Source organism: Solanum stenotomum, chromosome 2, assembly GCF_019186545.1.
Source record: "Solanum stenotomum isolate F172 chromosome 2, ASM1918654v1, whole genome shotgun sequence".
Lineage (NCBI taxonomy): Eukaryota > Viridiplantae > Streptophyta > Magnoliopsida > Solanales > Solanaceae > Solanum > Solanum stenotomum.
The window spans coordinates 41,346,652-41,361,584 of record NC_064283.1 but is presented as its reverse complement, the minus strand read 5'-3'; the positions used below and the strand labels follow the sequence as shown (position 1 = coordinate 41,361,584).

At 36.8% G+C, this 14,933-nt stretch overlaps 1 protein-coding gene across 1 annotated transcript; it reads left to right on the top strand.

Moving 5' to 3' along the window:
- The first annotated feature begins 4,672 nt into the window (after positions 1–4,672).
- Positions 4,673–12,586, top strand: LOC125856540 (probable arabinosyltransferase ARAD1). The gene is made up of 4 exons (XM_049536111.1): positions 4,673–5,289; positions 11,345–11,641; positions 11,804–11,899; positions 12,168–12,586. The coding sequence occupies exons 1-4, from the start codon at positions 4,780–4,782 to the stop codon at positions 12,582–12,584; spliced, it is 1,320 nt and encodes a 439-aa protein (XP_049392068.1). The 5' UTR covers positions 4,673–4,779; the 3' UTR covers positions 12,585–12,586.
- Positions 12,587–14,933: the final 2,347 nt, after the last annotated feature.

Below are 14,933 nucleotides of genomic sequence, written 5' to 3'. Positions count from 1 at the left end.
ATTTGGCCCGATAGATAATAAATGAGCAGAGCTTTAAGATTTCTCGATTGAAAAGGGACTTAGTGGCATCTGTAGAGGTCGTGCACTACCAAAAGGGAGAGCTTAAGCGGCAGAAGGAGAAATTTAAGAAAGAAAGGTCATGGTGGATGCACTTACATGATCAACTTAAGTCACAGTTAGTAGAACATAAAAAGAAAATCAGTCATTGTGTCGATATCGAAGTGGAGTAAAGACAAATGATCATTTAGAGAGCAACACTTCGTAATCAACTTGATGCATCCGAGGAGCGAGAGGCCCTCTTAAGGAACAATCTTGGTGATCATCAGGTGTGGTTGAATAATTGCCATGAAAATATGGGAAGGGCTAGACGTCAAGTTCATCGGTTAGCAGAACAAACCTCCTATGTTATTAAAAATCACCGTCGTATGAATGACACAAAAGTGGTTGAGCAAGCACGTGTCATTGTTTCCCATCTGCCAAAGGTGTTGTTGAATCTGTATGAGACCTTGGGAGGACAACGAAAGCCCCAAGAAGATGAAGAAGATTGAAGAAGAGTTCAACAGTTTTTGTTTGTTTGTTTAAGACTCCATGTTTTAGTTTAAAGTTTTTTATGTTCAAAGAGATCATGCTGATCATAGTTGTGTTTAAACCCCTTGGTTTTGTCGTTTTGTTTAAAGTCTTTGTAAATGAATAAAAGGGTTTGGTTTTGCTTTTCTAAATTAATTACATTGTGTTGTCTAAATTTCTGAACTACGTAATGATCTGATTAATGCGGAGACATGATACGTAGGCAACCTCCAAAGGGTTTGATTAAAACTTTTTAAAAAAAAGAGAAGAGAAAAAGAGGAAGACAATGAGCAAAGCAAAGCTGGGATGAGACAATGGCCTTCTGAACTCATGTTACTATGTGATTAACAAATGTGTGATTGATGTATAAAATTGTCTAACCCCCAACAAGTTTGTTCATTTCTCCTTTAATTTAGTAAGCTTTCGGTGATTGGTTTGTGGTAAATTGGCAGAACTCCCGTACTTTACCAGGTCTAAGGTAAGAGCGTAAATGACAACCAATACTGAAACTGTGGTGAACCCGTGAATACTCCAGTTGATTCAACGACAAGAGAGTCATCCATTGTTGAAGAAAATTGGACATTGAGACATGTTATGGCACAGTTGTGGCAAGCTTGGGCCAACAGCCAAGAACCACCAACGTCTATTCCTGTTTTCCTGAGATCACGAGTATCTGATCTTCATCTTCTCAAGTCCCGATATCAGATCATTTCTTTCCTCTAGGGTATGGTCCATTTGATAATTATGGGGTCGGACCGTCAACAACATGCCCTCAAGGCATGACATTCAGGAATAATCCCACTATCACGACAGATGTACCAGTCTATACTCTCCCACAACCAACTGTGACACACAGAGCAGCTCAAGAGGGATAGTTCACCACCTAGCCAGAGTAGTACTATACTCATGGGATAACATTCGGAGGCCCTAACTCTATACAATTTGTCTCATCTATTGACGTTGAAAGGCCCACTGAAGGCTTAGAGCAAGAAGAAATGTTAAAAAGATTAAAAGCATCGAGCAACATATGAAAATTATGCAAGGTCTAGGAGGACACAAAAGTGTCGCGTTCAAAGACTTGTGTATGTTCCCTGTCGTGCCTCGTTTTCCGCAAAAATGGGTTTCGGTCATGACCTAACAACTCTTTTGGATTTGGGTGAATGAAGAGTCGTCATCTAATGAATTAAAGCGTGTTAGGGCACATATCTAACCTAACTAAAGGTCAACAAACTAGAGATCGGGTAAGGGTTCAAATTACCTTGAGGGAAAGGTGTTAAGCATCCCTCGAGGTCTACAAAGGTGGGTCCCGGTCATATCTCATGAATTATGTGGGGGTTACAAGTAGCAATTAAGGTCACTTCATTTATTTATTATTTAATTAAGCATGCTTACTATGTGATAAATAACATTAAACAATTAATATCGATATAAATTAAGAGAATAAGCGAGAAGACAGAAAATAGACAAATAGATAGGCAAAAATCATTTTTATTTATTAAACTACCCCAAGCAGTTATAAATATAAACAAATAAAAAAAAAAAGAAAAAAGGGAAAGGGAGACTCCAAAACCTAAACAAACACCCTTCTACGGATTAGCGCTCGGCTTATTATTCGGAAAGACAAAACCAATGTTTGTCATCTTAAGCTCGAGTCAATTTTCATCATCTCCGTTACAAGGACTAACTACCCCTTCCCCACCTTCCACATGCATACCGTCCTAAAAATAAATAGTCTTTTCTTTTTAAATTAGGAATTTCCAGGTGACTTGGAACACTTAAAAAACTCAATTCCAAGTGGTGACTCTAAAAAAAATTCTTTTACTTTTAATTTTTTTTTAAAAACCGTTACATCCTTAACATTTTGTAAATGCAGAGGTGTGACACCGGTGAACCCAAATGTGGGTATGACAACATCTAGAGTGAGGGATTTCACTAGAATGAATCCTCCGGAGTTCCATAGTTCTAGGGTTGAGGAAGACCCTCAAGATTTCATTGATGATGTGTATAAGGTATTGATGATCATGGAAGTGACGCCGATGGAAAAGGCGGAGTTGGCTGCTTGTCAACTTGAGGGTGTTGCTCAAATATGGTACAACTAATGGAAAGAAGGGAGAGCAGAAGATGTGGGTCCTCTTGATTGGGAAAAGTTCAAAGTTTCTTTCCTTGATAGGTTCTTTCCCCTTGAGATGAGGGAGGCAAAGGTGCTTGAATTCATCAACATTCGTCAAGGAAACATGAGTATGAAGGAATATGCTTTGAAGTTCACACAATTTTCTAGATATGCTCCTGCTATGATTGCCGATCCTAGGGCAAGGATGAGTAAGTTCCAAGAATTGAAGAATAGACTTACTTTCGCTCCGGTGTTGACTCTACCGGAAGGAACCGATGGATTTGTTGTTTATTGTGATGCTTCAAAAATTAGGTTAGGGTGTGTCCTTATGCAAAATGGAAAAGTTATTGCCTATGCCTCAAGGCAACTTAAGATTCCCATGACCTTGAATTAGCAACTTATGTTTGCAGATTTGAAGGCATTGCTTATATGGTGTTCATATGGATGTTTTTACTGACCACAAGAGTTTGCAATATTTGTTCAAAGAGAAATATCTGAATGTTCGCCAAAGGAGGTGGCTTGAATTATTGAAAGATTATGACATTAGTGTTCTCTATCACCCCCAGTAAAGCAAATGTGGTGGTGGATGCTCTTAGTCGGTTATCGATGGGTATGTTGCTCACATTGAAGATAATAAGAAGGAGTTAGTTTGAGATGTTCATAGATTGACTCGATTGGGTGTTCAACTAGTTGACTCTACCAAGGGTGGTGTTATGGTTCACAACGGTTTAAAATCATCCTTTGTGGTAGAGCCAAACAAGGGCTTGATCCGATTTTGGTTGATTTGAAGGAATCGGTTCTTAAGAAGTCTGTAGAGGCTTTCTCCCAATTGGGAGATGGTGTGCTTCGATAGCAAGGTCGTTTGTGTGTTCCTAATGTTGATAACTTGAGAGAAAAGATAGTCCATAGCCTATAGTTCTCGATATTCTATTCACCCGGGAGACACCAAGATGTACCATGACTTGCGGGAGATCTGTTGGTAGAATGGGATGAAGAAGGATATTGCAGAATCTGCGGCTAAGTGTTCTAATTGTCAACAAGTGAAAGTTGAGCATCAAAAAACTGAGAGGTTTATCCCAAGATATTAACACTCCTATTTGGAAGTGGGAAGATTTGAATATGGACTTCATTGTTATTTTACCACGTATCCGACGACAACATGACTCGATTTGGGTTATAGTAGATCGAATGATGAAATCAGTTCATTTTATTCCCGTCAAGGTTTCTTATTCGGTGGAGGACTATGTTAAGTTGTATTTGAGGGAAATTGTGAGGTTGCATGGAGTGCCCTTTTCCATTATCTCCGATCGTGGTACCCAATTCACTTTTCAGTTTTGGAAATCTTTTCAAAAGGGTCTTGGTATTCGTGTTAAGCTTAGTACGACCTTTTATTCACAAATCGATGAGCAAGCGGAGCATACAATTCAGACTTTGAAAGATATGTTGAAAGCATGTGAAGAGACAATTCAGACTTTGAAAGATATGTTGAAAGCATGTGAAGAGATTATGGGTACTATGTGATTTATATTTTGTAAACCCCCCCCCCCCCCACCATTTTAAATTTTACAAAGACGTGAAGAGATTATGGGTACTATGTGAAAAAATTAAATTGAAAAATAGGTAATTGATACTCCCTCCGTTTCAAAAAAAAAAATGACATAGTTTCCTTTTTATTCTGTTTCAAAAAGAACGACCTCTTTTTTTTTTCGCAACACTTTAACTTTAACTTTTCACATGACATGTTTAAGGCCACAAGATTAAAAAATATTTTGATACATTTGATATAATTTTAATTTAGAATCACAAGATTAAAAAATTCTTATTTTTTTAAAATTCCGTTCAAGTCATACTAGACCATTTTTTTAAAAGAGGGGAAACTAATTTTGATGAATTATATAAAAAAATAAAATACAATTTTGTTAGAAAGAAATGTTGAAGTTGTAATGATGGGAATAGTATAATCCCTCAACCGCCCCATCACGATGTTCGAGATTAAAGCACAGCTCAGAGTTGCCCATATCCCAATAGACGAATATATGAAATTTCATTTCTTAAATTCTAATCTTGCTCTTATTCAGATTTGAATGTGAATTTGGAAAAAGATGAAAGTGAATGATACAATGAGTAAGAGTTTAGTATGTTTAGCCGTGTTCATTTTATTTCTTTTTGCTTCTTTGTTCTATACTGGAACTATCGATTACAGATCAAGTTTTTCTCTATTCGATTCTCCTCTAAGTAAACCTAACCCCTGTTTCACTGAAGAATCGGACATTGAACCTCTCAAGGTTTACATGTATGATCTTGAGATGAAATACAACGTCGGATTTTTGAAAGGATCATCGCATTATAATGCTCCTCCTGTTACTATCGACACTTTGCCTAAATGGCCCAAGTATACAGGTTTGAGGAAACAACATAGTGTGGAGTATTGGATGTTGGCCTCATTGTTGTATTCAATTGATGATGAAAATGGCCATACACGAGAAGCTGTTAGGGTTTTTGACCCTGAATCTGCTAATGTGTTTTTTGTCCCTTTTTTCTCTTCCTTGAGTTATAATACTTACTATAGACATGGGAATGATTCAGAGGTCAAATATGATGATCAATTGCAGGTGATAATTCCTTCTTTCTATCTAGTATATTACATTACAAACTCTGCTTGACTCTTAAATACTTGTACTTATGTATGTTCCATAATTGAGTTTTTCTATACTTCTCAACAACAATTACTGCTAAGGATATTTTTAGTGTGTTTTGAAACAGGAGCGAGTATTGATAAGGAAAGCAAAAAGATTAGTTGCTTTTGTTAGATTTGTTTCTCTCATGTAAGAACTTTTTTTCCTCAGTTACATTTCCATACTTTCTTCTCTTTATGCAGACTTCTTAGTTAGAGTCTAACACTTGGGCTAAGATATTTCAACTGTAAATATGTCCTGTTAATTGAAAAGAAAGATGATGTTAGTAATTCATTTTTTATTTTTTTTAATGACAAGGGAAACCCGCAGCCGCTACCCTTTGGGTGCGCACAGGGTAAAACCCCTGCTCCTATGCAATAGCTCGCAAACCATATAGGAGAGGTAACCCGCACTAGGCAAGCCCGGTGCGACGAGCTCAACCTAGAAGGCAAACCCCTTGCTCTCACTGGCAAGGGGTTTCGAACTTGAGACCTCCAACATGGAAGTCCCAAGCCTAAACCACTGGGCCACCCCGAAGGGTGATGTTAGTAATTCTTGTTTCTGTTTACCAGACCTTTTATTGGCATCAAGACAGTTCCTCACAAGTATAGGATAAGATTAAGATATTATAGCTCTCAACAAGACGTTTAATTGAGGAATAGCATTTTGTTCCCATTTCTTTTTTATGTCCCCATGAGGTTTCAATATGTATAGAATATTAAGTATCATATTTTTATACAGGTTCTCTACTTTTTTGTGTATTTCTTGTATACATGATTTTGTTTCCATTATTAATAAAATTATCTTAGCTTATCTAAAAACAAAATAGAAAATATTATGCTTCATACTTAAGAAGTTCAACCTGGAAACTAATAGCTGTTAGAAATCCAAATTCTAGTTAATAAGTCCTTTAAAAGGCTTAACCCTGACTGTGTACTGTCTGGTCATTTAACCTGTGAAAGTGGAATGGCGGATGCGTCTTGCAATTCATAGTGCAGCTTAAAAAACCTGGCTGTGTGATTTATTCAACTAAATGTTTGGTAAAGACACTCATTTTCTATGCACATATTGCTAACTCACACTCCTTCCACCTAGGCAAACTTGACCTATTTTGATTGTTATGACGATGAAGAGAAGTTTGAGCATGAGAATATCTTATACTGTAGTCAGATGAAACAGAGTTTACAACAATAATTTTAAAACATGAGAAGTAGAATTAGTTGATGAAAACTGTCAGGTGTTAAAATCCTAAAGCTTATATTTTTTTGAATTATTGTTAAATGAAAAAGATTTCTGTTTAAGGAAATAGGTCAAGTATTTTGGGACCTACAAAAAAGGGAAGTAGGTGAAGTGCTTTGAAAAATAAGGATTCTGTGAGTTGATGCTAATGTTCTCCGTTTTGGTTAACCAATGAAATTTATAGAGGACACTAGCAGTTTGGCTCTCTCAAGGAGGTGGTCATTAAAAGGACTTCTCCCAATCCTGTTCACTGTTCATTCAGTGGTGAAGGTTGTTCTTTTGTTAAAAGAAATGATAAATGCATCTAAAGTTAGGTTGTGTTAAGGAACACTTCAGACCAATAAGGTTTGCAAAGTAAATTATGCATTATTTGGTCTTATATAAAGTTCTCCTACATTTACATTGTCAGTTGAAGAATCATTACCTTTGGATAACTTGATAAAAATTCTGGAGGGATTCTTAAGTCCATTCAATGTGGAATATTTGCAAAGGGCCCATGATAGTGTTGGAAGAGGAATTGGTGTATTAGCCATTACTTGGTGCCTAGAAACATTCAAGTAGCATTCTTCTGGAACCAAAAGGGTGGGAGCCCCTTGCTAGTTGGATTGGTAAAGTTAGTGAATTGTGTAGTCTTTTGTTGCTGGCATTTAAAAATATGAAAAGAAGAAGATGAAATCTTTGAATAGTATAGAGAGTTAAGAGAGTTAGGAGAATAAAGAAACTATTGGTGAAGTTTGAGGTGAAGTCTTTTTTTAAACTTAGTATGCAGAGTAAGTAGAAAGAAACATATATCCAGTACACTGAATAGAGAAGAGGGGTGAAGATGGAACCTTGTTATTGAAAGATGACCCCCAAAATGTATTGACAAGGGATAGTAAGATCAAAGAGAGATGTGCCATAGTGAATGAACTTGGAAGAGGAGTTGATGTATTAGTTATTAATTGATCTTGAGAACCATAAAGTAACATTCTTTTGGGGCCAAATCATTTCAACAAGAACAATATAAATTGATTGAGCATATAGCAGTACTTAGGACCAAAGTGGTCAAAGACTAAGTTGCTCGGACTCGGGTGCGAGTGTTCGATACGGGTGCGAATCTAGAGGTCGGATCCTTTGTGATCTAATTTTTAAGATTCGGGAATATGGATCCATGCATGGATATGGGTGCAGGGATTCACCTAAAAATAGAGTTATAAAACCTAAATTATGAGATATATGTGGAGAACTTGAGGAGAATCGAGGAAGGAGATTAAAGGAAAAGGAGTGACATAGAAATTTCTATATATCTTCAATTTCACCTTAGCTTTTGTTGAGTTAGTCATGTAAGTAAGCTATGCAGGCTTGTGCCGTCTTTTGCTAGTCTGGAAAGTTGTGAAAAGTTAGAACATGATTAAAGCCTTGGAAGAACACAAGGGAGTTAAGAAAGGTAAAATGGCTATTTGTCATGCCTGGTAAAATCTTATGTGACTTAATCCAAAAAATTAAGGATGTGGGAAGTGGAGAAAGAAAGTAAATCCTAGGACACGTGAGAGAAGAGGAGTAATGATTTGAACCTTGTCAAGTGTAATAAAAGGATGCCAAACAAGTTTTGACAAGAGATAGTGAGATCAAAGAAGATATATATATATATCATCTATTTTGATCAATTATTTAACTCCAATTACAAAGATAACACTACATATCCTTGAATATTTGCTCAAGAGCGAAACTTTAGCTACACTCATGAAACTAGGTTCGTAGAATTAAACTCAAGGGTGTGGCCTAGTTGTCAATGAAGTGGGTTGAGAATCCTGAGAACTTAGGCTTTTCATCTTTCCTAGCTTTGGCGGACAAAGTTACCTAATACTTGTTGATGGGAGTGACAGGTATCCCATGGACTTTGTCGAGGTGGGAAAGTTGGTACGAACACTACAATTATCAAAAGAAAAAAAAGATCCTTTTAATTAAAGGATGTCATAAAAATATAAGGGTTCCACCCTTCGGGGTGGCCCAATGGTTTGGGCTTGGGACTTCCCATGTTGGAGGTCTCAAGTTCGAAACCCCTTGCCAGCGAAAGCAAGGGGTTTGCCTTCTGGGTCGAGCTCGTCGCACCGGGCTTGCCTAGTATGGGTTACCTCTCCTATGTGGTTTGCGAGCTATTGCATAGGAGCAGGGGTTTACCATGTGCGCACCCAAAGGGTAGCGGCTGCGAGTTTTCCTTGTCATAAAAAAAAAATAAAAAAAATATAAGGGTTCCCTAGACCCCACGTAATTCCATTGAGTTTGTTGTTGTATAACAATATAAGGGTTAGAAAATCCTATTGTTGAGATGACATCCCTACAAAGGTTTAAATAGTAACCTGCTAAGCTATTTACAATTATATTGCAGTGGAAAGATGACAAATAAGTAGAGAAAGAGTATTTTTTTTTTATGGATGACAAGGAAAACTCGCAGCCGCCCTTTGAGTGTGCATAGGGTAAACCCATGCTCCCATGCAATAGCAAGCAAACCACACAATAGAGGTAATCCTCACTAGGCAAACCCGGTGCGACGAGCTCGACCCAGAAGGCAAACCCCTTTCTTTCATTGGCAAGGGTTTCGAACTTAAGACATCCAACATGGAAGTCCTAAGCCCAAACCACTGGGCCACCCCAAAGGGTAGAAGAGAAAGAGTACCTTGGTTTCAAATATTAGAAAAAAGAGATTTTCAAAATGTAACTTGTCAAATAAAGATATATCAAATTGTGTGAAAGTTTGTGGTAATAAACTTCTGAGTCATACAATAAATTTTGACCAAATAGGATTGAGCATAGGCTTAGAGATTTAGAAGGGTGCCAAAGAATAAATTGTTACCTGTGGCTGTAGGTTCTACAACAAATGCTATATTTGCTAACAGATTGGTGGAGATTTGTAGGAAAAGGAAGTATCCAATGACCTAGAGAAAACATATGATGAATTGCCAAGAAGTTCTTTTGCAGGTGCCGGAGAATAAAAAGAATTCTTGTTAAATATATAAATTTCATAATGGAGATGTACCAAGGAGCTATTGTAAGCATTAGAACAACGGGATATAAAGCAGGTTCTCATAATTGTGAGTTTACACCACAGATCTATTTTTTAGGTTACTTGCTTGGGTTACTTATGGATGAAAGAACCAAGTGTATGAGACGAGACAACGATGGTGCATGCGATTTTTTTGAAACCGGTAACTACCATGGTGCGTGCTATTTGCAAATGATATTATTAGTTTACGATATTAGCGAGAGTTAAGTAAACCAAAGCCTTGAACTGAGGGAAACTCCCAGTAAAATAAGGTTTTGAAACCGACTCCATAAATTTTGGGTGGAAGACCGACTCTGATAAATTTTGTGCTTGATGCACTTCCAATATTTATGCTGGCTTTATTTCCTGTCCTAACAAAAATCATCAATAGGTTGGATCGCATCAAGAAGAAATATCTATGGCAAGGAATCAAAGATAGCAAGGGCTTCCATCTAGTCAAATGGAAGGAAATGACCATTGAGAAGAAAACTGGGAGTTTGGGGATCAAGAACCTGAAGAACCAAAGTAAAGCTCTCAGAACCAAGTGGCTTTGAAAGTATTTTAATGAAAATCAGAACTGTGGGGCACTGTCATTAAAGCCAAATATGAGGAAAAGGATAACTGGATGACAAAGGAAGTTACTACTCCCTATGGTGTTAGCTTATGGAAATCCATCAGAATGTTATGCAATGAATTCAAAGTCAACACCAAGATTGAAGTGGTAGATGGAGCTAAAACTATTATTTGGAACGATGATTGGCATGAAGTAGGCAATATGGAGATACTATTTCAAGATATATACAACCTTGCCCCCACATCAGCAGAGCACAATAGCAAAATTGTGGACACCTCAAGGGGTTGAACTTTGTATTCAGGGGACATCTCAATGACTGGGAAATTCCAAGAGTTATAGAATTTTTCAACACCATTGATCAGTTCAGTGGTTTGAAGATGGGACAAGACATCCTATAGTGGAAAGGAAATAGCAAAGGGACTTTTGAAGTAAATGCAGCCTAAAGGAAGCTAAACCATCCAAACAAGCAATTAATTAAATGGCCTTGGAAACATATTTGGAAAGCCAAAATCCCACATAAAGTAGTCTGCTTTGTATGGCTATTTGGCAAAGGAAGTTGTGCTGACACAAGATAACCTGATGAAGAGGGGAATCCCACGATGCTTCAAATGTTTTTTCTTTGGAAAACTTTTTCTGTGGGTAAACTACAGAAACAGTGGTCCACCTATTCATACACTACAAGGTCACTAGTCAATTGTGGAGAGTATTTCTTAGGCTAAAAAATAGTGCCTGGACTATGCCTCGGAAAATTAGACACTGCACAGCTGGGTTGAAGCAGGAGTACATGGCAAGAACAGGAAAATTAGGATTAGTGTTTCAAGAGTCTTTTAGTTAGGATTAAGTTTGATGGTGTTGGTACACGTACCTTATTTGGGATTAAGTTTTATGGCGTTGGTACACGTACATTATTTGGGATTAAGTTTTATGCTGTTGGTATGCGTACATTAGTTGGGATTAAGTTTTATGGTGTTGGCACGCGTACATTAGGATTGGTGTTTCAAGAGTCTTTTTAGTTTGCACAAAGGTAGGTATATCGGTGAAGTAATTCATATAACTGATCAGATTGGTTTAGAATTGGGATGTAGTACTAGTGTTATTCTAGTATTCCTTCCTGTAATAATTATTCTGTTTTTGCTTTGGCTTTATTCTTCTAACAGGCTGAAATTATGGACTTCTTACAAAAGTCAGAACATTGGAAGAGGTCTGCTGGTCGGGATCATGTGATCCCAATGCATCATCCAAATGCTTTCAGGCGTTACCGGGAGAAGGTGAATGCTGCTATTTTCATTGTTGCAGATTTTGGTCGTCCTCCTCCAACAGTGTCTAATTTGAGGAAAGATGTAGTGGCCCCATATGCACACGTGGTTGAAACTTTTGAAGCTGATGACATTTCAGACCCATATGAGTCCCGCACAACGCTTCTTTTCTTCCGTGGGAGGACAGACAGAAAAGATGTATGCTCATCTGAATTCTGAATAAATCAATCATATATGCTCTCAAATAATTGATTTATTTGAATCAAATCATTTGAGAATATTGTACTCTATTTTTTTTCCCCACCAAAACTCATGTATTCTCAGATGATGAAGATTGTTCCAACTCTGTTCATGCTGCAGGATGGAAAAGACCGTCAGCAAATGAAAGACATGTTAAGTGGTCAAAAGGATGTTGTCTTTGAAGCAGCAGGAATCTCAGGGAAAGGTGTAAATGAAGTAAGTTGTTTAGTTGTCAAAACTGATTAATTGGGTGGCATCTCTTTGTTGTTACAACTGGAATATATGAGATCACATTGCAATGTACTTTGGTATAATGCCATATGTTGGATCCTTAATTATTGGCCGTTTCCGTTGACCTGCCAGTTTTATCACAAGGGGTACCACTGCAGTTGAGATTAAGAAAGTCCCTCACCTACCTTATTAAAGAAAAAGTCCCCCCACCTAACTAATTGCCTATACTTATAGTTTTCCCTTTGTATTTCAGTCAACAAATGGGATGCGTTTGTCAAAGTTCTGTCTACACCCAGCAGGGGACACCCCATCATCTTGCCGCCTGTTTGATGCTATAGTCAGCCATTGTGTTCCTGTAATTGTGAGTGACAGAATTGAGCTACCTTTTGAGGATGAATTGGACTATACCGAATTCTCGATATTTTTCTCACGTGAGGAGGCAAAGAAAGAAGGATACATGCTTGATCAGCTGAGGAGTGTTTCAAAAGCTAGATGGGTTGAAATGTGGGGCTATCTTAAGAAGATTAGCCATCATTTTGAGTACCAATACCCTCCGAAAAAGGGTGATGCTGTAAACATGATATGGAGGGAGGTGAAGCACAAGCTTCCTGCTACCCAACTTGATGTACATAGAAACAGAAGGTTGAAAGTGCCAGATTGGTGGAGATAGTGGTATAATACTGTACACATTCATTTTGTATACCAATATTGATAGGCAAAAATCCCTTTTAGGGAAGGAACTCTTAATCGAGCAAAGAGCAACATCTGGATTATATGAAATATTATTAACATTAGTTGAACAATTCTGTATTGGTTTTGCCGTGGAGATTGAGGGTTACTTGGTTTATCCGACGATAGCTTACCCAACATGTAGCAAATTCATTTATTGCAATAATAATAGAGGCTGATATATATCATTTTCCCACTAGAGCCATGTGTTGGAGGAGTTTTTCTACCTAGTGCGTGCTTTCATCATAGTTTGGAGGGGATTCTTATTTTGCACCTCTTCTCTCTTTCAATTACTTCTTCCGTCCCATTTTATGTGAGTCAACATGGTACGTATTTATGAAAGAAAGAAAGATTTTTAATATTTGTGGTCTAAAATGAATGATAGAAATTTGTGCAGCTATAAATTATTTTATTAAGGATAAATAAAATGAATATTTTAAAATTAAATTATTACTTAATATAGAAATGTCATTTTTTTTAAAGTGGCCAAAAAACAATCATATAAATTAGGATAGAGGGATTACTTGTTTATGTACTTGAAACTAACTTCACTCATAAAATATTAAAGACAAAAGGGTCTGGTGGACTTTTATACTAGTATCAGTTTGTATGGGTTCAGGGATCTACATGACAAAGGCATAAGTAGAAAAATTCACAATACAAACTCATACAAGTATATGGGTCCAGCAGACCCTTTTGTCAAATACTAAATAATGCATGCATTTCTTTAAACAAAAATGAGAGGATTTTGATCCAGTGTGAGAGCCAATCAGAAAATTGTTTACACCACAAGTGAATAAGTTGAATTATTTCTTTTCTTCATAGTCAATAGTTTGTAGGGGTGGGCATAAACATCGAGAAACCGAAACACCGAATTGAATCGAATTATTTCGGTATTTCGATTTTCGGTTCGGTATTCGGTATATACTTTCGTATTTTTTGATATTTTGGTTTGATTTTCGGTATTTGATTTTGTACTATTCGGTGTTTCGATTTATCGAAATATATTATATTATATTTATAATATTATTTATATTTTATTAATAACAAATAATAAATAAGCAAAATCAATTAGGTCAATTGGTCAAACACTACCTTTTACTTTTTTATTCTCTTAGCACTTAGCACTTAGCACTTAGCACTTAGCAGAATAGCAGGGCAGCCACACTTTTTGATTCCATTGTTCTTTGCACGTCTTCTGGCGACCGGCAACAAGCCAACAACCGCCGACCAGCATCACGTAGCAGCAGGCGACCACCAGCGACCGGCGAGGCGGCGACCACCATCAGGTATTGTCAATATTTCTTCTTTCATTTTAAGTTGCAAAGTTTCAAAATGAATATTTCTTCTTCCATTCATTTTTCTTTTTGAATTGTGCTTTTGTTAGTTGTTACTAGTTAATTAGTTTGTGAATTTATTGTGAAATAAATTTTTTTATATAGATGGCTGAACAAAATCAATTAAATGTGGGTATGGTTGATCAAAGTCGAATAAGTATGGCTGGTTCTACGAATAATACACCTACTAATAGCAATGATGCATCAATTGACACAGAGGAAACAAAAAAAAGAAGAGAAATGGATCCTAGATCTACTGTTTGGCAACACTTTGAAAAAATATTTGAAAATGATATATTAATTAAAGCAAAGTGTTTATATTGTAAACAATACTATGCTGCTAATACAACTAGAAATGGAACAAGTGGACTGAGACAACATTTGACTATTGCACCTGGTATTAAAAAATTGTTAAATATTCAAAATAACAGTTCTTCGATAGAGACTTGGAAGTTTGAGCAAGAGGTAGCTAGGAGAGCTTTAGTTGATATGATAATTTTGGATGAGCTACCTTTTAGTTTTGTTGAAAAATAAGGCTTTAAGAAGTTTATGAGTAAAGTCCAACCTTTGTTTCAGATTCCTTCTCGTAGAACCATAACAAGGGATTCTTATGAAGTTTATGGTGAATTGAGAATAGATTTGAAAAAGTCTTTTAGAGAAATACAACCAAGAATTTGTCTCACAATAGATACATGGACTTCGGTGCAAAGAATCAATTATATGTGTTTGACTGCTCACTTTATTGATAGGGACTGGGTGCTTCATATAAGAATATTGAATTTTTGTCCGATCACTAGTCATAAAGGTGAGCATTTGGCTGAGTGTATTAGTAATTGTTTACTTGATTGGAATTTGGACAATGTCTTTACTGTTATGGTTGATAATGCCTCTTCAAATGATGTGGCGGTTTTAGAGTTGTCCAAAAAATTAGATATGTGAGGAACTAATATGAT